The sequence below is a fragment of the Bos grunniens genome, chromosome 15, assembly GCF_055505025.1.
Source record: "Bos grunniens cultivar Pamir isolate PY7600 chromosome 15, Bosgru_T2T1.0, whole genome shotgun sequence".
NCBI lineage: Eukaryota > Metazoa > Chordata > Mammalia > Artiodactyla > Bovidae > Bos > Bos grunniens.
Genome location: NC_141179.1, coordinates 32,415,875 through 32,439,595, shown reverse-complemented (window position 1 = coordinate 32,439,595; position 23,721 = coordinate 32,415,875). Strand labels below are relative to the sequence as shown.

At 41.3% G+C, this 23,721-nt stretch overlaps 1 protein-coding gene and 1 long non-coding RNA gene across 5 annotated transcripts; one reads left to right on the top strand and one right to left on the bottom strand.

Annotated features, from left to right (window-relative positions):
• Nucleotides 1–788: 788 nt before the first annotated feature.
• LOC147357615 (uncharacterized) lies at nucleotides 789–11,572 on the top strand. The gene is made up of 5 exons (XR_015141460.1): nucleotides 789–994; nucleotides 1,109–2,305; nucleotides 2,617–2,697; nucleotides 9,931–10,121; nucleotides 10,746–11,572. It is a non-coding gene; the product is annotated as an uncharacterized LOC147357615 (long non-coding RNA).
• Nucleotides 11,573–11,671: 99 nt separating this feature from the next.
• On the bottom strand, nucleotides 11,672–23,623 carry SC5D (sterol-C5-desaturase). Of its 4 annotated transcripts, none has more exons than XM_086338344.1 (5): nucleotides 23,554–23,623; nucleotides 17,275–17,491; nucleotides 16,364–16,496; nucleotides 14,167–14,267; nucleotides 11,672–13,834 (listed from the first exon to the last, which is right to left on the bottom strand). In XM_086338344.1, exons 2-5 carry the CDS (start codon nucleotides 17,482–17,484, stop codon nucleotides 13,379–13,381), a joined length of 900 nt encoding a protein of 299 aa, XP_086194470.1. In that variant the 5' UTR covers nucleotides 17,485–17,491; nucleotides 23,554–23,623; the 3' UTR covers nucleotides 11,672–13,378. The 4 variants fall into 4 exon arrangements, with proteins under 4 accessions (XP_086194470.1, XP_086194473.1, XP_086194472.1 ...); XM_086338347.1 differs by lacking the exon at nucleotides 23,554–23,623 and adding an exon at nucleotides 23,039–23,371; XM_086338346.1 differs by lacking the exon at nucleotides 23,554–23,623 and adding an exon at nucleotides 23,273–23,371.
• Nucleotides 23,624–23,721: the final 98 nt, after the last annotated feature.

Genomic DNA, 23,721 nt, shown 5'->3' with positions numbered 1-23,721 from the left:
CCAATGCTGCAGTGCTGTCATCAAACATTATACCTCAGATTCTTTCTCCTTTCATTCTTAGGCGCTGGTCCTCACTCCTCTGTATTTCAGGCCACCTGCAGGCACCTTGTCCCTCCTCTGGCCTCCTCACTTCCTTACCTCTGCCCTTATAAACTCCCATGCAATTCCATAAACTTGTCAGCTCTTACCAGGCTCAGGTCACACTAAAGACCTGCCCTGAACTCTCTTCTCCAGACACCACATGACTTTGCTATTTCTCTCTCTCTCTCCACTCAGGTCTCTTCAAATGTGTTAGGTAGTTAGAATAGGAAAAAGGAGTCCAAGATGGCAGTGGCTGAAAGACAAAGAAAGAGAAAAGCCTGTGAAAATGGAACAAAAGAAAACCCGTGGACTGAAGTGAGAACTTCAGGTGAAACAAATATGCCCCCTTCTTGGCTAGCCCAATTTGCGTAAGGCAGGCTCAGAAGGGAGGAGACAAAATGTATAAAAAGAGGACTGAGGCCTTTCCTTTGGGGTCAGCCCGCCCTCATGCCTTGAGGGTGTACTATCCTTTGTTTGCCGAATAAAACTCTGAGCTGTAACTGAGCTGTGACACTGGTCCACCATTTCCAATATTTGCTGTGGCAAAACAGAACTATGGAAATTACACACTCCCCCGACAGTCACTCCTTGCTGAGACCTTCCTTAACCACACTCCCTAAAATAGTGAGTTCTTCATTCATTTTTAAACCATCAGTCAAATATACTTTGAAACTTTACTTTGAAATAAAATGCATATATTGAAACTTACAGGAACCACAAAGCACTCCTTAAACTTCTGGAACTCCAGCACCTACAACCAGACTGTCTCTGACATGCAATCTTCCCTCCTTGACCCTACCTGATGGTGGCAAGACTGAATTGCTGAGAAAGGGGACGAGGAAGAGAGAAAATCCTTCCCTTCAAAGAGAATATCCCTTTGATTCCTCATTCTTCATCCTGACCAAGTTCTAAGGTTGGGCCCTACATCTTACATGTTTCTCTATCAAGAAGCACCTAATTTTCTTTTCTTCCCCCTATTCCATTTTATTTTTTGAATTTTTATTTATTTATTTTTGTTGTTTTGCAGAGGCTAAGTTGTGTCTGACTCTTTGCTACCCCATGGACTGCAGCACTCCAGGCTCCTCTGTCCTCCACTATCTCCCAGAGTTCGCTAAAATTCATGTCCATTGAGTTGGTGATGCCATCCAACCATCTCATCCTCTGCTGCCCCTTTTTCCTTTTGCCTTCAATCTTTCCCAGCATCAGGGTCTTTTCCAATGAGTCAGCTCTTTGCATCAGGTATAGTTGATTCACATTGCTTTAATTTTTTCTGTACAGCAAAATGATTCAGTTATATATTCGTTTTCATATTTTTTCCATTATGGTTTATCACAGGATATTGAATATATCAATAATTCCCTGTGCTACACAGTGGGACCTTGTTATTTATCTATCCTATATATACAAGTTCGCATCTGCCAACCCCAGACTCCTACTCCATCCCTCCCTCCCCACTGGCAACCATATATGCTCTCTCTGTCTGTGAGTCTGCCTGTTTCATAGGTAAGTTCATTTGCGTCATATTTTAGATTCCACATATAAGTGACATCATATACTATCTGTCTTATCTGACTGACTTAATATGATAATCTCTAGGTCCATCCACGTTGCAGCAAATGTCATTGTTTCATCCATTTTTATGGCTGAGTAATATTCCACTGAGTGTAGGTACCACATCTTCTTCATCCATTCATCTGTTGATGGACATTTAGGTTGCTTCCACGTCCTGCTATTGTGAGTAGTGCTGCTATGGACACAGGAGAAGCAGCACCTAATTTCTAATTGTGACTCAAGTAGCTGGAAACTCAAGTAGCACCCCAAAGAAGGTGGAAACTTCCCAGGCCAGCTCTTAATCAGAACTCTGATGAGCAAATGCCTTAATTTCCTATAGGATGGGACTTCAAATGATGGAATTTTGTAAGAATTATGCGTAACTGCCCAATAAATACATCAAGGCATTATTTTTTCTACAACTTCAGCACCACACAAAAACGTTTACAATTGGAGTGATATCTCTAGTATAGTTGCTTTAGAGAGAATCTGAATATCCAATTTATGATATTTTGTCTCTCTCTTAACATTCTCACCCAAGTTATCATTCCAGCCTACAAACTCTCAGCGTGACTGAGTGTAACTCAGTGTGACTCAGTGTAAATTGAATAATTTACCTTATATTTTTGTATTTTTGATATTTTCTAGATGTGACCTTTTATTTTCCACTTAGGTAAGTCCCTTTAACATTTCTTGTAGAGCTGGTTGATGGTGCTGACCTCTTAGCTTTTGCTTATCTGTAAAACCTTTGATCTCTCTTTCTAATCTGATTGAAAGCCTTGCCAAGTAGAGTATTATTGGTTGTAGGTTTTTCCTTGTTATCACTTTAAATATAAGCTGCCGCTCCCTTGTGGCCTCCAGAATTCCTGCTGAAAAGTCAGCTGATAGTCGTATGGGTGTTTCCTTGTTTGTAACTTGTTGCTTTCCCCTTTGCTGCTTATACTATTTTCTCTTTAGCTTTACTTTTTGCCCTTTTAATTACAGTGTGTCTTGATGTGGTCGTCTTTGGGGTGATCCTGCGTAGGACTTTCTGTGCTTCCTGGACCTGGATGTTTCCTTTCCCAGGTAAGGCAAGTCTTCAATGTATGTTCTCTGGGACTTCCCTGGTGATTCAGTGGCTAAGAATCCACCTGCCAATGCACGGGACATGGTTCAATCCCTGGTCCAGGAAGTAAGGTCCCACAGGCTGTGAGGCAACTAATCCTGTGTACCACAACCACTGAGCTTGTACTCTAGAGCCCATGAGGCACAACTACTGAAGCCAGCATGCCGTTGAACCCATGCTCCACAAGAGAAGCCACCACAATGAGTCCAAGCACCATAACTAGAGAGAAGCCCCTGCTCACTGCAACTGGAGAAAGTCCTCATCCAGCAACGAGGACCCAGCACAGCCAAAAATAAATAAAATAAAATTTTAAAGAATAAGTTTTATGTACCAGTTCAGTTCAGTCACTCAGTCATGTCCAACTCTTTGTGACCCCCATGGACTGCAGCACGCCAGGCTTCCCTGTCCATCACCAACTCCCAGAGCTTACTCAAACTCTCATGTCCATTGAGTCAGTGATGCCATCCAATCCTCTCATGCTCTGTCATCCCCTTCTCCTGCCTCCAATCTTTTCCAGCATCAGGGTGTTTTCCAATGAGTCAGTTCTTAGCATCACGTGGCAAAAGTATTGGAGTTTCAGCTTCAGCATCAGTCCTTCCTATGAACACTCAGGACTGATTTTCCTTAGGATTGACTGGTTGGACCTCCTTGCAGTCCAAGGGACGCTCAAGAGTCTTCTCCAACACCACAGTTCAAAAGCGTCAATTCTTCGGTGCTCAGCTTTCTTGATAGTCCAACTCTCACATCCATATATGACTACTAGAAAAACCATAGCTTTGACTAGATGGCCCTTTGCCGGCAAAGTAATATCTCTGTTTTTAAATACGCTACCTAGATTGGTCATAATTTTTCTTCCAAGGAGCAAGTGTCTTTTAATTTCATGGCTGCATCACCATCCACAGTGATTTTGGAGTCCAAGAAAATATCTATCACTGTTTCCATTGTTTCCCCATCTACTTGCCATGAAGTGATTGGACCGGATGCCATGATCAACATTTTTGAATGTTGAGTTTTAAGCCAACTTCTTCACTCTTCTCTTTCACTTTCATCAAGAGGCTTAGTTCTTCTTCAGTTTCTGCCATAAGGGTGATGTCATCTGCATATCTGAGGTTATTGATATTTCTCCCGGCAATCTTGATTCCAGCTTGTGCTTCCTCCAGCCCAGCATTTCACATGATGTACTTTGCACATAAGTTAAATAAACAGGGTGACAATAGCCTTGTCGTACTCCTTTCCCAACTTGGAACCAGTCTGTTGTTCCATGTCCAGTTCTAACTGTTGCTTCTTGACCTGCATACAGATTTCTCAGGAGGCAGGTCAGGTGTTATATGTGTACACACACACACGCACACACACACACACATTCTCTGCCCCTTTCTTCTCCTTCTGGATCCCTATAATGTGAATGTTCATAAACTTGATGTTGTCCTTTTCTCATATTAGACTTTCCTCAAGTTTTAAAATTCTATTTCCTTTCTTATGTTTAGCTTCAGTGATTTTCACTTGTCTGTCTTCCAGTTCACTGATCCATTCCTCTGTATCATCTAGTCTAGGGTTGACTCCTTCTAGTGTATTTTTAATTCCAGTTATTGTTCAGTTCGGCAACTTCCCTGGTGGCTTAAGAGGGTAAAGCGTCTGCTTGCAATGTGGGAGACACGGGTTTGATCCCTGGGTTGGGAAGATCCCCTGGAGAAGGAAATGGCACCCCACTCCGGTACTTTTGCCTGGAAAACCCCATGGACGGAGGAGCCTGGTAGGCTACAGTCCATGGGGTTGCAAAGAGTTGGATACAACTGAGTGACTTCACTTCACTTCATTGTTCAGTTCTGTCTGGGTCTTCTTTATATTTTCTAACTTTTTGTTAAAAACTTCTAACTTCCATCCTGTTGATACATTCATCTCCCCCCCACCCCCGCCCCGCCACCCCAGTTCTTTGAGCATTTTATGATTAGTATCTATCAGGCAGATTGCTTACCTTTGCTTCACCGAGTTCTTCTGCGGTTTTCTTTTGTTCCTTTGTTTGCTACATATTTGTCTGTCACCACATTTTGCCTAACTCACTGTCTTTACTTGTAGGTGGGCTGTATTTCCCCAATCTTGGAGAAGTGACATCTGTAGGGAATGTCCTGTGGGGTCCAGCAGTGTGTCCCCTCTGGTCCCCCAAGCTAAGTGCTTTACAGGCGCCTTCTGTGTGGGCTGCGTGGGTTCTGCCCTTGGGACTGGCTGCCTACTGTAGGCACGCTGGCAGGTGTAGCAGGTCCCTGATCTGGTTGGGCTGCTGGTCTCTGCTGGGCAGGGCCAGATGCTGGTGGCTCTGGCTGCACAGCTGAAGGAATCCCACTTTTGTTGCTGGTTTGCTGTTGGCTGGGTCTGATTCTTAATTAACAAGACTGCTGTAGTGCCATGATAGTTCTACATCTGGTGGGTGGGGTGAGACCCACATGGTTCCGAGGCTGGTACCCACCCACTAGTGGGTGAGATCAAGGGTCCAGAACTGGGTCCTGGGGTCTCTGTCTGCTGGGTGGGGGCGCTCAGAGCTAGTGTCCACCCACTGGGGCCCAAGGGGACACAGGGTTAGCACTGCCCCCTGGCGGGTGGAGCCAGTTCCCAGTCTCTAGCAGCAGGACCCTGGGGTTCTGGGGTTGGAGCTGGCTGCAGTTGGGCAGGGCTAGGGCCCAGGAAGTCCTGGGACTGGTGCCCCACTGGTGAATACATTGGGGCCTAACAAAGCTGGACAGAGCCACGATGGTCCCAGGGCTGATGTCAGCCCACTCCTTGTTGGGGGGCTGGGAGAGAGGAGGCTGTGGCCCAGGGGCTTCTGGTGATGGTGTCCACTCACTGGTGGTTGAGTTTGGGTCCTAGGGCTAGTGTTGGCTTGCTGGTGGTTGGGGCCAGGTCCTGGGTCCCATGGTGGTCTGGGCTGAGTCCCAGGGCAACTGGAGGTTCAAAGGATTCTAAGGCAGCTGGGCTGCTGGGAGGTGGCGTCATGTCCCCACCCAGCTAGCTGCCTGGCCGGTGGCATCTGGGAATGGTACCAATCGGGCAAAAATTAAACTAGATAATGCGTTTAAAGGGCTGTGTACTAGGTATTGACAAAGTCGTTACTCAATCTCCCTGAAAATAGAAAATACTTTGAACTGAGTAATAATGAAAACAGTCTTTTGAAATTTGTGTGATACAGTCATAGCAGGCCTTAGATGGAATTTTGTGGCTTTAAATGTTTGTATTTGTAAAGAAGAAGAAGAAAAAAAAATCAATGACATGAGTTTTTACCTTAAGAAGTTAGGGGGCAAAAAAGAGATAAACCCCAAATCAACAAAAGGGAATAAAAAGCAGAAATTAATGACATGGAAGACAATCCATATCATAGAGATATGATAGAGAAAAACCAACAAAGTCAGAAGTCGGTTCTTTTTCTTGAAAATGGTATATTAAAATTGACATAGGAAGAATGAAAAACGTCTATCTATTAAGCATCTGAATTAAGCTGAGAAAGACTGAAGGCAAAATATGTGAAAGGTCATCCTAGGTATAATGACAACAATCATCGAACCCAGAAAGAGGCATTCAGCACAATTTACATGAATAATAGGCTCTGCTAACATTTAATTGAGTGTTTCTAACTTGTTTAATTGTATTAGGTAGGCAGTACTTTCATCAACCAAGGTCATACAATCTGCACATGGCAGACAGGACTCAAACTATTTAACTCAGAAGCTCAGATCATCTATTAAAATTTCTCTGAGATGAATTACACTCTAGCTGAAGCTAATATCCTCTTAGGTTCGCTGCTTCTTGGTGTGAAGTGAAAGTTGCTCAGTTGTGTCCAACTCTTTGCAACCCCATGGACTATACAGTCCATGGAATTCTCTAGGCCAGAATACTGGACTGGGTAGCCTTTCCTTTCTCCAGGGGATCTTCCCAACCCAGGGATCAAACCCAGGTCTCCCTCACTGCAGGCAATTCTTTACCAGCTGAGCCATCAGAGAAGCCCAAGAATCTGGGGTGGGTAGCCTATCCCTTCTCTAGCAGATCTTCCCGACCCAGGATGGAACCAAGGTCTCCTGCATTGCAAGCAGATTCTTTACCAACTGAGCTATCAGGGAATATAATTTTGAAGAATTTTTCTTTTACTTGTATTCAGAGCACACTGTTATGTAGTAATGCCACAGAGTCATTCAACCTCCTAATTGGTATTCATATTACCAACTCATGTAGGGTCAGAATCCAGGGTACTGGTGGGTTTTGCTTCCAGTGGAAGGTATGACTGAGTGAGAAAGAAAGGAGCAAATTTATCCTTGATGTGGGGACCATTTTTGATTCCTTTCTACTTCTGACTTCTGCAAGGCACTCACCAAATGTCAGCTAATGAATAAATGAGAAATAAGTGGTTGGCTAAAATGTCAACATTTAAGATCCTGCAGATTAAATATTTGTACCTAATGCCGTGTTTGGCACCTAGTAGGGGTTCATTAATTATTGAAGAGGATGACATTTCCACCATTTTATTAGTTCATTCAGCAAAGTATTTCTCAAACCTCAGCCAGGTCTTGGGCATTCAATAAGGACATATGATTTAATATAAGGATGATTCACACGTGGTTTCTACTTTATGTAAGAATCTAGGTGGAGTCCACAATAAATTAGGGCAAAGAGTAACAGAGTTTTGCCAAGAGAACGCACTGGTCATAGCAAACACCCTCTTCCAACAACACAAGAGAAGACTCTACACATGGACATCACCAGATGGTCAACACTGAAATCAGATTGATTATATTCTTTGCAGCCAAAGATGGAGAAGCTCTATACAGTCAGCAAAAACAAGACCAGAAGCTGACTGTGGCTCAGATCATGAACTCCTTATTGCCAAATTCAGACTTAAATTGAGGAAAGTAGGGGAAACCACTAGACCATTCAGGTATGACCTAAATCAAATCCCTTATGATTATACAGTGGAAGTGAGAAATAGATTTAAGGGACTAGATCTGATAGATAACGGTGCCTGATGAACTATGGACTGAGGTTCGTGGCATTGTACAGGAGACAGGGATCAAGACCATCCCCATGGAAAAGAAATGCAAAAAAGCAAAATGGCTGTCTGGGGAGGCCTTACAAATAGCTGTGAAAAGAAGAGAAGCGAAAAGCAAAGGAGAAAAGGAAAGATACAAGCATCTGAATGCAGAGTTCCAAAGAAGAGCAAGAAGAGATAAGAAAGCCTTCGTCAGTGATCAATGCAAAGAAATAGAGGAAAACAACAGAATGGGAAAGACTAGAGATCTCTTCAAGAAAATTAGAGATACCAAGGGAACATTTCATGCAAAGATGGGCTCAATAAAGGACAGAAATGGTATGGACCTAACAGAAGCAGAAGATCTTAAGAAGAGGTAGCAAGAATACACAGAAGAACTGTATGAAAAAGATCTTCACGACCAAGATAATTACGATGGTATGATCACTCACCTAGAGCCAGACATCCTGGAATGTGAAGTCAAGTGGGCCTTAGAAAGCATCACTATGAACAAAGCTAGTGGAGGTGATAGAATTCCAGTTCAGCTCTTTCAAATCTTGAAAGATGATGCTGTGAAAGTGCTGCACACAATATGCCAGCAAATTTCGAAGACTCAGCAGTGGCCACAGGACTGGAAAAGGTCAGTTTTCATTCCAATCCCAAAGAAAGGCAATGCAAAAGAATGCTCAAACTACCGCACAATTGCACTCATCTCACACGCTAGTAAAGTAATGCTCAAAATTCTCCAAGCCAGGCTTCAGCAGTATGTGAATTGTGAACTTCCAGATGTTCAAGCTGGTTTTAGAAAAGGCAGAGGAACCAGAGATCAAATTGCCAACATCCGCAGGATCATGGAAAAAGCAAGAGTTCCAGAAAAACATCTATTTCTGCCTTATTGACTATGCCAAAGCCTTTGACTGTGTGGATCATAAGAAACTGTGGAAAATTCTGAGATGGGAATACCAGACCACCTGACCTGCCTCTTGAGAAACCTATATGCAGGTCAGGAAGCAACAGTTAGAACTGGACATGGAACAACAGACTGGTTCCAAATAGGAAAAGGAGTAGGTCGAGTCTGTATATTGTCACCCTGCTTATTTAACTTTTATGCAGAGTACATCCTGAGAAACAGTGGACTGGAAGAAACATAAGCTGGAATCAAGATTGCTGAGAGAAATATCAATAACCTCAGATATGCAGATGACACTACCTTTATGGCAGAAAGTGAAGGAACTAAAAAGCCTCTTGATGAAAGTGAAGAGGAGAGTGAAAAAGTTGGCTTAAAGTTCAACATTCAGAAAACGAAGATCACGGCATCCAGTCCCATCACTTCATGGGAAATAGATGGGGAAACAGTGGAAACAGTGTCAGACTTTATTTTTGGGGGCTCTAAAATTACTGCATATGGTGACTGCAACCATGAAATTAAAAGACACTTACTCCTTGGAAGGAAAGTTATGACCAACCTAGATAGCATATTCAAAAGCAGAGACATTACTTTGCCAACAAAGGTCCGTCTAGTCAAGGCTTTGGTTTTTCCAGTGGTCATGTGTGGATGTGAGAGTTGGACTGTGAAGAAAGCTGAACGCCGAAGAATTGATGCTTTTGAACTGTGGTGTTGGAGAAGACTCTTGAGAGTCCCTTGGACTGCAAGGAGATCCAACCAGTCCATTCTGAAGGAGATTAGCCCTGGGTGTTCTTTGGAAGGAATGATGCTAAAGCTGAAACTCCAGTATTTTGGCCACCTCATGTGAAGAGCTGACTCACTGGAAAAGACTCTGATGCTGGGAGGGATTGGGGGCAGGAGAAGGGGACAACAGAGGATGAGATGGCTGGATGGCGTCACTGACTGATGGACGTGAGTTTGAGTGAACTATAGGAGTTGGTGATGGACAGGGAGGCCTGGCGTGCTGCAATTCATGGGGTCGCGAAGAGTCGGACATGACTGAGCGACTGAACTGAACAATGACAGATGATAGAAAGCAGTAAATGCTGATATGACTGCCACTCAAGTGTTTTGAGTCTGAAGCTAGGAAGACAAAGGAAGCTCTTTCCCCCTCAAACTGGTTTCTCCGGATTTCCCTTTGTCATGTTCTACTTAGCAACCTCATAGCCTCAAACTTCTCCTCACTGAATTTATCCCAAATCTTTGTTCTAATTTGTCTCCCTATCTCCGTCTTCTCAGGCATTCTCTGTTGAAATAATCTGCCTGCACTGGAAACTCTGCATGTCCAAAGCAGAACTCATAATTCGCTGCCAGTCTATCGCTGCCTTTTTGAAGATGAGAGAGGAAAAGAAAACACACACACAATACAGGGCAGTGAGGAACAGGGAAATGACGGCATTCAGAGACGAGGAGATAAGGACAATGACTCGGTATGTCTTCAGGTTTTGCAATGTGCTCTATACTGTCTCCATCTATTTCCCAGTTCCTACCATAAAAGGGGGAAATGTGATCCTTTTCTTTAAAAAAAAAAAAAATTTCACTTATTCATTCATTTGGCTGCGCCCAGGCTTAGTTGTGATATGCAGGATATTTGATTGTGGCATGTAGGCTCTAGTTCCCTGAGAGGGATTGAAATCTGTGTCCCCTGCATTGGGATTGTGGAGTCTAAGCCACTGGACCGCCAAGGAAGTCTGTTGATTTTCTATCTTATAACCACAAAAAGTTTCAAAGGCAAGTCTCTCACTTAATATTCATGTGGGAAGGAATTTAAATTCTCACGTCCATGAGCAACATCTGAACTCCTCCAAAGTCTTTCACTTGATATTGCTGTGGGAAGGAATTTAGATCCTCCCTTCCATGAGCAATTTCTGAACACCTCTAAAGGAAAACAGCATGATGTGGTGACTGTGCACAAAAAACAGTGTTTGTATTACTTAACATAACACTGCTTAATGAGATTAGAACTTGAGAGAGGAGGCAGGGCAGAGACTAGTTTACTACTAAGATCTTTGCGGAAACTTCCCTCATAAATTATATTCTTTCTTTTCTATTAGGTATACAGTATTAAGAATCTAGAGGAAACTTTAACACTCATAATTGAAGTTACGGAATTAAGAGCACTAAGACATCCAGTGAATGGATAATCTGAAATGATTTTGAGCTCATTCATCCCCTCAATACCTTTATTGGGATCCTCAAAAAGAGGAAAATAAATCACATGGGCGTGGCAAAATGGCTAGCTGGTCAACAACTGGCGACCCTGTCCTCCCAGGGACACAGCTGGACACATTTCCCAGAATCCTTTCCAGTTAGATGGGCCACATGATTAAGTTTTATCCAAAGCAACATGGGCACTCTACCCTCTTCCCCTGCTGGCTCCTTCAACAGAGAAGACTTTGTAAACCAGGAGAATAGCAGAGCCCAGAGATGGAAGGAGCCTGGGTCTCAGGTAACTGTGGAAATCTGTTCACCAACCAGAAACACCCATGCTGGACTTTACATGAGAAGAGAAATAACCTCAGGAAAGTTACCAGCTGGGTTCCAGTGTCCTTACATCAAGGACTTTTACCTGATTAAGAATAAAATTTCAATAAATATTAGCTTTCCTCATTTGGGGAAACAAAGTTTACTTCTTAATTCCTTTTTTTCCCTCAGGCAGAGAGGAAAACAGGGAGCATGGGGATTAGTGAAAAGCATTTAGATGCACTGACCAGTTACAAAATACGAAATGGTATACTGGGATGCTTAAGCAACACCGTGACAATAACTTAAACAGAAAGGGAAAAAAACCAAACATTTTCTTCTGGATCCAAAGCATTAAATTTTATGACTGGTGTCTTGCTAAAAGAATCTAATAAAAGATATGAAATATAAAAAGAAAGTGGCACTCCCTTCTCTCTTTCTCCCCTTGATAGCAAGCATTTGGAGATATTCTAGAAGTTTTGACAATCCACATCACTTCTGAAGTTTCACATTGATATAAAATTTGTACAAAGAGTATTTTATTCTTATATAATATTTAACTGATACACTTTAATAACAGTCATAATCAACTTTTATTGTTTACATAAATAGATTACACAATACCTTTGCAAACCATGTTTTCCCAATATACTTATATTACAACACATGACATTTCTTAATGAAAGTTATCTGTTACTTTTCACAGAGGGAGTGGGAAGAAGTAAAGAAACAGGAGGGTGTTGAAATAAGATTTCTAAACTAATCTTCAGTGAAAGGCCTAAACCATTTGGCAATTATTTCCTTTTATAGAAATCACAGGATTGTAAGTTTGAAACATATCAAAAGTGCAGTGCATCAATTTAATTAAAAACACCAGTAGCGTTAAATGTATTACCTGGGCATCAAATTTCCCTTTCTACATATATTCAGAGTCACATCATTTTACATCTATTAAATAACAATTGAAAACAATAAACATCAAAATTTTTAATCCCGGATCTGGATTAAATCATGGCAGTACTAAAGTTTTCTAAAATTCCAATGTATCTGTTCATCAGTAAAATGTAACAGTTGACGATGTCACCAGAGTAAGTTTTCTATGTTTGGAAAGACAATAATAACCTGCTATTAATCAGGTTACTGAGCTGATAATACATTATGATTTTTTTTCAAACCTACGTTTCTACTTAACAAAGCACAAGTTACCATACAAACACAGTAAGTCCCCTACACACGAACCTTCATGTTTCTAACCTTCAAAGATGAGGACATGCGCTCGCGTGTCCAATCACGTAGGTTCACATGTCTAGTGTACGCTGTCACACGCGTGCATCCTGTACACGTGGCTGTGCTTTTGTGCACTTTACTGTACAGTGCTGCAGAGTACAGTGTGTTTATTTCAAGCCCAGGATGTCTGAAGCAAACATAAAGCAGTGGTGATGCAGCTGGTATCCCCTATTGCTGATGGTCTGAAGCTCCTCCATCTCCCACCTCCTTGAGTTAGTAACTCTCCTCGCCTGTTCACTCGATGACAGCCCATGTGCCATCTGCTATACTATACTACTGTACTTTTCAAGGTACTGTACTGTACGAGTAAAGATGTTTATTTTTTGTGTTTACATATTATTTGCGTGAAAAGACTTATAAATCTATTACAGAACAGTACTATTTAGCCAATTGTGCTGGTTGGGTAGATGAACTAACTTTGTTGGACTTATAAACAAATTTGACTGACGAACTTGGCTCTCAGAACGGAACTTGTTTTTACATAGGGAACTTACTGTACCAAATACTTAATCATTCCTGATACGAGGAATCATCTTCATATTAGTACTTCTTTGTTATGCCGTTTAGTCTTGATATCATTAAGCACAATGAATTTTACTTTAATGAATATGCACAAATTAAGGCAAAAGGACATAGCCCAGTCCCCTCAATAATCTATCCTCTATCTTTAAAAAACTGCTGTTGAGGCTATACAAATTACAGATCTGCTGGCTAGAAAGACACAACTTGTCCCTTAGAGCAACATCCAGTATTTGGAGCACGAGGTTAAAATCGTGGTACACATGGCATGTTCCCTTGATCTACCATTATGAGCATTCCTCAGCTATACCCACAATACTGATTTTTCAAATGATACTGTTCACTTGCTATGCCTCCTCATGGTAACGTATGTAATTATTTTTCCTTGATTAAAAATTTTTAATAATTGGGAAATAATCTACTCAGTCTTTGTACACTCTCCATTGAATAATTTTTCATTTTTATAACCATTTCCTCCATGGCTATTGTGCTTTTCTTCTGCCATTTTCTTCACATAATTAAGAGGTCCATTCCCCTCAAAGGAGGAGGGATTTCTGAATGAGCCTCCAATTCTGTCCCACAAGGTGAAATACTGTCCATAATTATAGTCAAAGAGCATATGGTGGTCTGTGTGATGAGCCGAGCCATTAATAAAAGGCTTTAAGAGCTGGGGAACACGAAAATCACCATCATGAATGGAAATTGTCCAGATATTGACCAAGATGTACAAGCTTAAATAAACTACCTTGTGTAACGGGAAGATAAAAGGATATATGTGGTAAGGCAGACTCTGAAGGAAGCCGTCCAGAGGATGAAAAGCATGACTCGCAAATGGAGTTGGGATCTTCCAGATGTGATGAGGTTTGTGTAAGCGCTATAGAAGAAAAGACCATGTTAATGCCACAGACTTTACCCAGTGCAACATTCTACTTAGCTTTTCATGCTCATGGTGTGGGAAATGACCTATCTGAAAAAATCCTGTTGAATTTAGCAAATTACTTTAGAAAATCCCCAAGACAGTAAGATTTTTAGCACAGCCTTTGCAGATTCATAAAGAAGGATACAAACAAAATGTACCTGGTACCTATCATGACTAAGGCTACTTAGGTATTTAATAAGTTAGAGGAAATTCTTAAAAACGAGACAGGATTTATAGTTATCCACTGTATTTTCTCTCTTCCTCTACAAATGAGTCAAGCTTATTACCTTATATACAAGTTTATGATGAAGGCCTCTGTGAATCCAGTAGATCAGCATGTCAGTGAAGAAAAGAAAAGACAAGACACTAGCAACGAGTTGAAACCAGCCTACAAGAGACAAAAGGATATGGCAGAATCAAGATTCAGCTCCTAGGATCAGTTTACTTTCTCCCCCACTTAATATATATTTTAACTTTGTATTGGGTTATAGACAATGAACAACGCTGTGATAGTTTCAGGTGAGCAGTGAAGGGACTCAGGAGTTTGGTCTTCTCCAAACTCCCCTCCCATCCAGGCTGCCACATAACACTGAACAGAGTTCCCTGTGCTAGACAGTAGGTCCTTGTTGGTTATCCATTTTAAATATAGCAGTGTGTACATGTTGATCCCAAACTGCCTAACTATCTGTCCTTCCTCCCCCAGCAACCATAAGTTCGTTCAGAGGTTACTTTTGACAGGTCCGTCTAAGGAGACAAAACAGGATACTAGACCCAAACACTGCCAACTATCTGCTTTGTTAATTCAATACATCACAACCTCCATTTCCCTTGACTCTGGGATCTGTTCATTTTCCTCTCATAAAAACTTGAAGTGTCCTACATAAAATATTTCTTATTAAACTATGAAGATACTTATGAAACAGAAAGATTATACTCCTATGGTATCTTTATTATTTAAATGCTGGAGAATAATGTTATTTGTTTTTCCTTTCATATTAATCTTCATAACACACATCTTTACATATTTTACCTCCTCTGCTTAGAATTTTATTTTCCACGAACTACCTTAAGCCATGGTATTATGAACATTTACTCTGTAACCCAACTCCTTCTGACCTTTCCAACCTCATCTACTCATGTACTAACCAGCCTGGTTCACTTAGCATCCTCCCAACATCTTCAGAGTCCTGCCTCTGTATCTTTACTCAAACCTCTCTCCTTTTACTTTGATTCATAACTCAGCCCACCTTCCAAGGCTGAGCCAACTTAGCACCCTGGAGTGTGACTTTTGTTCCCTCCTTTGAAAACTAAACTTTTACTAGGAGAGCAGGGGTGCTGATGCCAGGAAGCTTGGATTACAGTCCCAGATCCACCCCTTAGTTGTCAAGTGAGCTCAGCGAGTTACTGAAACTCTTCTGTACACTTAATTTACTCACCTTTAAAGGAGCATATAGTAGTACCTACCTCATAGGATTAATGTAGAATAAGATGGAGTGATGATGTGAAAAGCTTAGAACTAAAGCTGGTACATAGGAAGAACAAATTTTAACTCTGTATTATTCTTACTTCTAATACTAGATACTAGAAATGTACCTTGATGAAGTAATTCCAGAATTTCACAAAACTTTTAGTCACTGTAACACTGTTTATAATAGAAAAACAGGAAACAATCTAAAGATCTAAAAGTATGGATCATTTAAATAAAGTTTATTTAAATGGATATTTATGCAATGTAATTCTAAAACTAATTGGCATGAAAATACGGGCATAAACATTGGCAAGAAAAAAAAAAATCAGAGTCCAAACCAGCATGCATAGCAAGGGTTTCAATTTTGTGATATAAATAATGATGGATTTTTTAAAAAAATAAGTGATGATGGATGTTTTTTTTTAATTTGTCTTCTGATTTTTTTATAAGGATCGATCACTTGAGATTTATCTTTTTTGGGGGGCAATTCTTGAATTCAATATAGGTAATAGGAAACAAATTCAAGACTCTAGCTCTGATGATGCCAATCTTCTCCTGGGCACAATCTCATCTACAAGAAAGACTTTAAAGTTGAGATGAAATTAAAGAAATGCACATATGTGGCAGGACATGAACGAATTAAAGTAGAATACTAAAAACAAACTGGGCTTCCCAGGTGGCACTAATGGGAACCTGCCTGCCAATGCAGGAAATGTAAGAGACATGGGTTAGATCCCTGGGTTGGGAAGATCCCCTGGAGGAGGCCATAGCAATCCACTCCAGTATTCTTGCCTGGAGAAACCCGTGGACAAAGAAGCCTGGTGGGCTACAGCCGATATGGTCGCAAAGAATCAGACACGACTGAAGCAACTAAGCATGCACACATAAAAACAAACTGAAGAATTTTTAATTATTTTGAAGAAAAGAAGGGGCAGATTTGACTCTTTCAAGAAACCCATCTGTGCCTGAAGTTTACACTATATACGGAAACTCTCACACCATATATGGAAACTCACCATATGGAAACTCTCCTATGCCGTCATAGAGTCTGCTGTAACCTCTCACCTCTAGCAGGAACAGTAAAACCGTGGGGATGCTCATCCATGGCATTGACTGGACAGAATGAGTAATCTCTCGAGAGACTTGATTCTGAAAATGAAGTTTCCAATACTTACAAAGCACAGAATCCATGTTAAACAAAACTAGCACACAATTGTTCCAGATTGGATTTTGAACGTCTCTTTTATATGAAGGCACTTACCTCCAAACCGCTTCTACTAAAATATTACTGTTTGGGCAGGGGTGTGTAAAAAAAAACATTCCTTTTGTAGGAAGCAAATGCAACAAATATTTTAAATTCTAAAACTTCTTTTCCCCTTCTTACAAAATCTCTATTCCAAATTTCTATTTAAAGAATAATAATTTATTTCATAATTAACTTCCATCCCCAACCCTTTCTACAGTTTCCCCCCCACTCTTTGCGGTGACTGACAAATACAAGTAACTGGAACAGAAAAGTCACTAAACAGGTCTATATCTGCTGAGTTTGGATTATCTAGTCAAAAACTATATACGTTTAATATTAATATTAATATTAATATTAATAAAAATATGAAAGTTTAATATTAAAACAATTATACAAATGTATACATTTATTTATTCATCACTATTAGCAAAGAAATTCTTGTCTATGTGTCTAGCAAGACCAGGCTTCCAGTTAAAAAAAAAAAGGTACAGTCTATTTATATGTTTAAATTAAGGAAAGGAGAGAGAGGACTAGTTCTTCCAAAAATATCCCATTTGGAGCTGGTTTTAGAAACTCTAAATGTTATAACCAGTTTAATCTGAAAATCTCACAAATATTGATACATCACATTGCTATTTTTACTGTAATAGTAATTAAACAAGAGATAAGAAAACCACCTACCTTTAAAAATTGTGGGTGTTTCATTAATAAATGATCATAGACAAAATAATAACTCAGTGTTGCAAAGAAGAAATACAGTATAAAAGCACCGAGATTTGTTACAATCAGGAGAGTGATAGCTTGTCGGAAGATGTTGTCCTCTGGCCATGTGGCTGGATATATGTACGGTGTAAAAAAATAATAATCTGCAATACTGAGTACAAGATCCATCTTAGCCCTAAAGGATAAACAGGTAACAACAATTACTTCCCCATGTCGACATTTCTCAAAGCAAAACTTTTTCAGAACAACTATATATGAGGTTCCTGCCTTCGTAAGCATATGAAGTACGAGTCTGCTGCTACTACAACCCTGCAAATGCCATCATTAGAGCCAGAAGGGGTCTTCAATGTCATCTCTGGACTAGGGCCCAGTCTCTTCATTTTATACGTGGGGACTCCAAAGCTCAGTGAGAGAAACAGGCCCACAAAACTTCTTCTCCAAGGCCAGGCTGATGGCTGGCTGGTGTTAAGCCCAGATCTAATTGCATCTGAGTGTTTGCTTCACTATATCCTCTTGCCAGATGACAGGGTAATGGTTAGCATGCAAATAGTAAAGGTATTTAGGTAAATGGCTTTCTCGTTCCGCCACAAGTGTCAGCGGCATCTTTCTCCTAAAAGGATTCAGATTTCAGAGACTTTTGCTTCAGTGCTGAGACTTCAGGTCAATTCCCTAAAAGGGGTCTATGTTGTGACCACAAGCATAAAAGTCAGAGACTATTTTCGTGACTGACCGGAACTCTCACTGATGGAACAAAAGATGTATTCTTGACACTGAAAACTAGAATACATTTATTCCCCCCACCCCCCCTGCTGCCGGCTTCCCAGCACTCAGGGGTTGGCAAACTGTGGTCCCACAGGGCCTGAATCCAGTGCCTGTTTCTGTAAAGAAGCTTTGTTGAAACACAGCTATGTCCACATGTGTCTATTATATTGTCTGTAGCTGCTTCTCTATACTACAAAGTCAAGGTTGAGTCACTGTAACAGACACAGCATGGCTCACAAATGTTTATTATCTAGCCCTCTGAAAGGAAAGTATGCCAGCTCCAGTTCCAGATGCTTAAACTTTGAAAAACTTAAGTTGAGTCTACATTCATGATCCTGCATATACTATTAGCAGGATAATTCACAGCTTTTGTGGGCTGATCGGTGACTCCGTCACTGACAATCTATTTTCTCATTCTTCACTGCACTGTTGGTAGTGAGAAATGTGCCCAGTATTCTAAACAGCCCTCATCTATAACTAAAACTTTTGAACAACAGCAACAATAAGAAAAACAAGTCCGAAAACTGTCACTGAGTTTCCAGTCTCTTAAAATCAAATTCTAGAAGTTCTTTATTTATTAGGGCATTTAGCCCCTTGTTTGTGATATGAGTTGTAAGCATTTTTTCTCACATTGACATGGAAGAAAATTTATAATCAATTGACATTTATCCTTCATCATATATTGTTAATTCACTCAAACTACACCAGGTGATGAGCATACAAACATTAAAAAGATTCAGTCTAAATCCATCTTCAAAATAAGGCAGCTATAGGAAGGAATAGTTCTATCGATTCAAGTGCTACAATAAAGGTTGTTATTTAGTTGCTAAGTTGTGTCCCACTCCTTCGGGACCCCATGGACTGCAGCCTGCAGCTCCTCTGTCCATTGGATTTCCCAGGCAAGAATACTGGAGTGGGTTGCCATTTCCTTCTCCAGGGGATCTTCCCAACCCAGGGATTGAACCTGCATATCCTGCATTGGGAGGTGGATTCTTTACCACAGGGCTACCCAGAAGCCCTACAAAAAAGGTACATATATGCAAACTGTACAAAATTAGAAAAGACAACAGAACTATCTCCTCTTACAACAGAAGGCTGTACAGTGAAGTACTTTGATTTGGGCTTTGAAGGACATTACCAGGGAAAAAAAGGGTGGGGGGGATAATTATTTCAATTAGAAATAACAACTGCAAAGGCATGGAAAGGCCATGGTACATTCACAGCTCATGGGACGTGGCAAGGTGGATGCTTAAGAGCGTGACAAGGGTGAAGCAGAGGGGAAAAAACGGTGGAAGATGAACCTGGTAAAAGGAAACTGGTATCAGACTGCTTTTACTATTGGATCTGGTGCCCCGCTAAGGAATTTGAACTTTCCCTCACACATGACGGAGGAGACACAAAAGACTTTTGATGAGGAAAGAGGTATAAACAGACCCATATTTTAGAAAAACTGTTGCGTTAGGAATGTGTTGTACTGATGAGATGCAGGGAGACTGGCTGCTCCTAACTAGTGTGGTACACTAACCTAGGGAGGATGATTGCCTGACCTCAGACAACAGTTGTGAGAATAGACATATTCATCAGAGACTTAGAAGTATAATGCAAACTATTATACAGAAAGAATAAACAACAAGTCCTACTATATAGCACAGGGAACATATTCAATAACCTGTTATAAACCATAATGGAGAAAAATATGAAAACCTATCATCAGAAACTAATAAAATTTTGTAAATCAACTATACATCAGTTAAAAAAAATCTAAGATGATTGTGAGATTTTTACCTTGCCTGAATGGATGATGATGTTATCCAAATAGGGAATATTGTGGAGCTAGCATATTTGGGTGCAACAGGAACTTTTGGGGTATGAGGAACGATGGGTTCAGTTTGGATCTCAAGTCTAATTGCTGTGGCTCATCTGGACTCCTGGATAAAAGCAGTAGACTACACGCAAATATGAATCTGAAGATCAAAAGGAGCCTAGTTGCTCAAGCCATAAATTAGGACAGAGTCAAGTACATTGAGTAATATCCGAAACAAACATTTAAGAAGAACCTAACAACTGAAAAGAATATTGCTATACCACTAAAGGCTAGTTCCCTGGTGGCTCAGACGATAAAGAAACTGCCTGCAATGCAGGAGACCTGGGTTCGATCTGGGCTGGGAACATCACCTGGAGAAGGAAATACCAGAAATACCAGAAGTAAATACCAGAAATACTGGTGTGGAGAATACCATGCCAGTATTCTTGCCTGGAGCACCCTATGGACAGAGGAGCCTGGCAGGCTAGGTCCATAGGGTTGCACAGAGTCGGACATGACTAAAGCAAATTAGCATACACGCACACGCGCATTTTAAAGGTTGGCTTGAGTTGGTGAACCAGTATTGCATATTACCTATAATGCCAAACAGCCATAATTCCATATATAGTAAGTCCCCTACATAGGAATAAGTTCTGTTCCTAAGTCCAACAAAGTCAGCCCAAGTATCCAGTAACACAATTGGCTACATGGTACTGTTCTGTAATAGGTTTATAATGCTTTTCACAGAAAGAATACACAAAAAACAAACAAAAAATAAAACATTTTAAATTTTACCATACAATACCTTGAAAGGCACAGTAGTACAGTACAATAGCTGGCATACAGACAGGGGCTGGCATCGAGTGAACAGGCAAGAAGCCTTACTGACGAGAGGAAGGGACAGCAGGGAAGAGGAGGAGGGAGAGGGAAGAGCTGAAGGACTGTCAGCAACAGGAGACAGAGGCGAGGCTGCAATTTCACTGACACTGGCGGAATGGACGTTCACACCTTTGAAAGTTCAAAATTTGAAGGTTCTTATGTAGAGGACTTAGTATAATATCTGGAACAGTATCGTGTAGCCAGAAATAACTCAAACATTAACCATGAGCGTTCTTTAACTTTGTTTTTTATTTAACTTTTAATATCCAATGTAAGTAAAAACTTTAATAAGCTCTCAGTCCCTACCTATTAAAAAAAACTCTTAACTGAAGACCATGCGAGTTGTATTGAGTATTCCCTGTATGTAACTGCTGTGATAGTATACCAGTGCCTAGAGGGAAGGAGGAAATGTACCTCAGACCATCTGGAGGCAGCTGAGATACTGTGAGATGAAACCTGTTTTAAAGTGTTTCCAGAATGTGTGGGTTGTAGTAAATAGGTACTCACAAATATATTGCTGTAATTTCTGACAAGCAGTACGTTAAGGCTGTAAATTGTCACCCTGTTTATTTAACTTCTATGCAGAGTACATCATGAGAAATGCTGGACTGGAGGAAGCACAAGCCAGAATCAAGATTGCTGGGAGAAATATCAATAACCTCAGATATGCAGATGACACCACCCTTATGGCAGAAAGTGAAGAACTAAAGAGCCTCCTGATGAAAGTGAAAGAGGAGAGTGAAAAAGTTGGCTTAAAGCTCAACATTCAGAAAACTAAGATCATGGCATCCAGTCCTATCACTTCATGGCAAATAGATGGGGAAACAGTGGAAAGAGTGGCTGACTTTATTTTTGGGGGCTCCAAAATCACTGCAGATGGTGATCGCAGCCATGAAATTAAAAGATGCTTCCTCCCTGGAAGAAAGTTATGACCAACCTAGACAGCATATTGAAAAGCAGAGACATTACTTTGTTGACAAAGGTCCGTCTAGTCAAGGCTATGGTTTTTCCAGTGGTCATGTATGGATATGAGACTTGGACTATAAAGAAAGCTGAGCGCTGAAGAATTGATGCTTTTGAACTGTGGTGTTGGAGAAGACTCTTGAGAGCCCTTGGACTGCAAGGAGATCCGACCAGTCCATCCTAAAGGAAATCAGTCCTGGGTGTTCACTGGTAGGACTGATGTTGAAGCTGAAACTCCAGTACTTTGGCCACCTGATGCAAAGAGCTGGCTCATTTGAAAAGACCCTGATGCTGGGAAAGATTGAGGGCAAGAGGAGAAGGGGATGACAGAGGATGAGATAGTTGGATGGCATCACCGACTCAGTGGACACGCGTTTGGGTGGACTCCGGGAGTTGGTGATGGACAGGGAGGCCTGGCGTGCTGTGGTTCATGGGGTCGCAAAGAGTCAGACACAACTGAGTGACTGAACTGAGCTGAACAAAAAAAGTTTGAAATCACTAACAATTATGATCTCAAAACTGCAATTCAATTTTCAAGTTTATATTCAAACCCACATCTATGAAATGGAGAAAGCATATCTAGGTTAAGTTACAGAACTGTTCTAAGATTTAGAGATGAAGTATAGGGTGTGGCATTATCTAACATGTGGAACCTCCTCAACAAACAGGAGCTATTATTACTACTGTTACAGGAAGCACAGCTGAGTCAAAATTACTCTAACCTAAGGCAGAAAAAAGTGTTATTTGATTTAAAAAATTGCTCATTTCTAATATCAACATTTACTATATATGAGGTACTGTAAATAGTAACTCATTTAACCCTTTCAAGATACACCCTAAAAGTTAGGTATTAGCATTACCCCAGAGTCGGACACGACTGAAGTGACTTAGCATAGCACAGCATTATCCTTATATGAAATCTGGACACAAAATTCCCAGAGTGATCAAGTAAACAAATCCTGGGGCTGGGATTCAATCACCCTCAGGCTGGTTGCAAAATCCACGGACTTTAACCAAGTTCTACTGCTTCTTCATCATTATCTCTTCTGCTCCTTAAATTTTTAAATTCTCAGTGAACTTACAAGCTCACATACTTTTGCATATAATTTTAAAGTGTTAATACCCCTAAAGCCAGGGTCTCTATAGCCATCTTAATTACATGACAATAACTGGGGCTTGCACAAATAATCACCAGTTCTGCAGCCTAATTCCTTTGCCTCTTGAAGGGGAAAAAAAAAACAAAACAAAACCAACCCAAGAACACAAAGAAATTCGTCGCAAAACGCTTTACCAGCGTTCAGTGGACTAACTTGCCTTGTAATAGATTTTCGCAATAGCCAACATCAAACATTTCATTTTCTTCAGGTCCATTCTCATGTTTTGTTTCTTTCACGTCCAAGCCTCCTCGTGCCCTGAAATACGCGCTCTGGCCAGGCAGAGGCACCTAACCTGGAGGTCTCTGGCTGCAACTCACCTCCCGCCAGCCCCCGGCCAGCGCGCGTGCCCTGCGCCCTGCACTCGCCCCATCACAACCCCCTACCCAGCTACCTGCTCGTCCCTGCCAATGGTCAGCGCAGGAGTCCGTGAGCCAAATTTCGCAGACAGAGCCCCAGCTCCTGCCCAGGGCCTTACGTCCAGGAACGAGTCAACAAACGCCAGTGGGATGGGGGAGGAAGGGGAGGGACAGACACGCTCTCAACTTCACTTCCTGGGTCTTGCCGGAGGTGAAGTCTCTCTACCTGACTCCCCCATCCCCCCTTTCTTCCTCTCCTCACGCATCCCGCTCAGGTGTATTCGGCCTCCTTTCTCAGCCCCCATGTCATCCTTACCTAGAAAGAATCGGCCTCCCGCTGACCAGCTGCCGACTTGGTTCCTCCGGAGCCCACGCAGTTCCAGACTGTGGATCGCGGCGGTCAGCCAAGCAGCCGAAGTCCGGAAGGGCGTAGCCTAACCTCACGCTCCGGGCGGCCGGCGCCGCCAGCCAACCAGAGGCTAGC

Excerpts from the sequence above, each read along its gene's own strand:
- SC5D (XM_086338344.1), bottom strand. The coding sequence starts at position 17,484 with ATGGATCTTGTACTCAGTATTGCAGATTATTATTTTTTTACACCGTAC. Across the intron at positions 16,497-17,274 it reads AACACCCACAATTTTTAAAG|AATCAAGTCTCTCGAGAGAT; the intron begins GTAGGTGGTTTT and ends CTTCATTTTCAG. Across the intron at positions 13,835-14,166 it reads ATCATAAACTTGTATATAAG|CGCTTACACAAACCTCATCA; the intron begins GTAATAAGCTTG and ends TTTCTTCTATAG.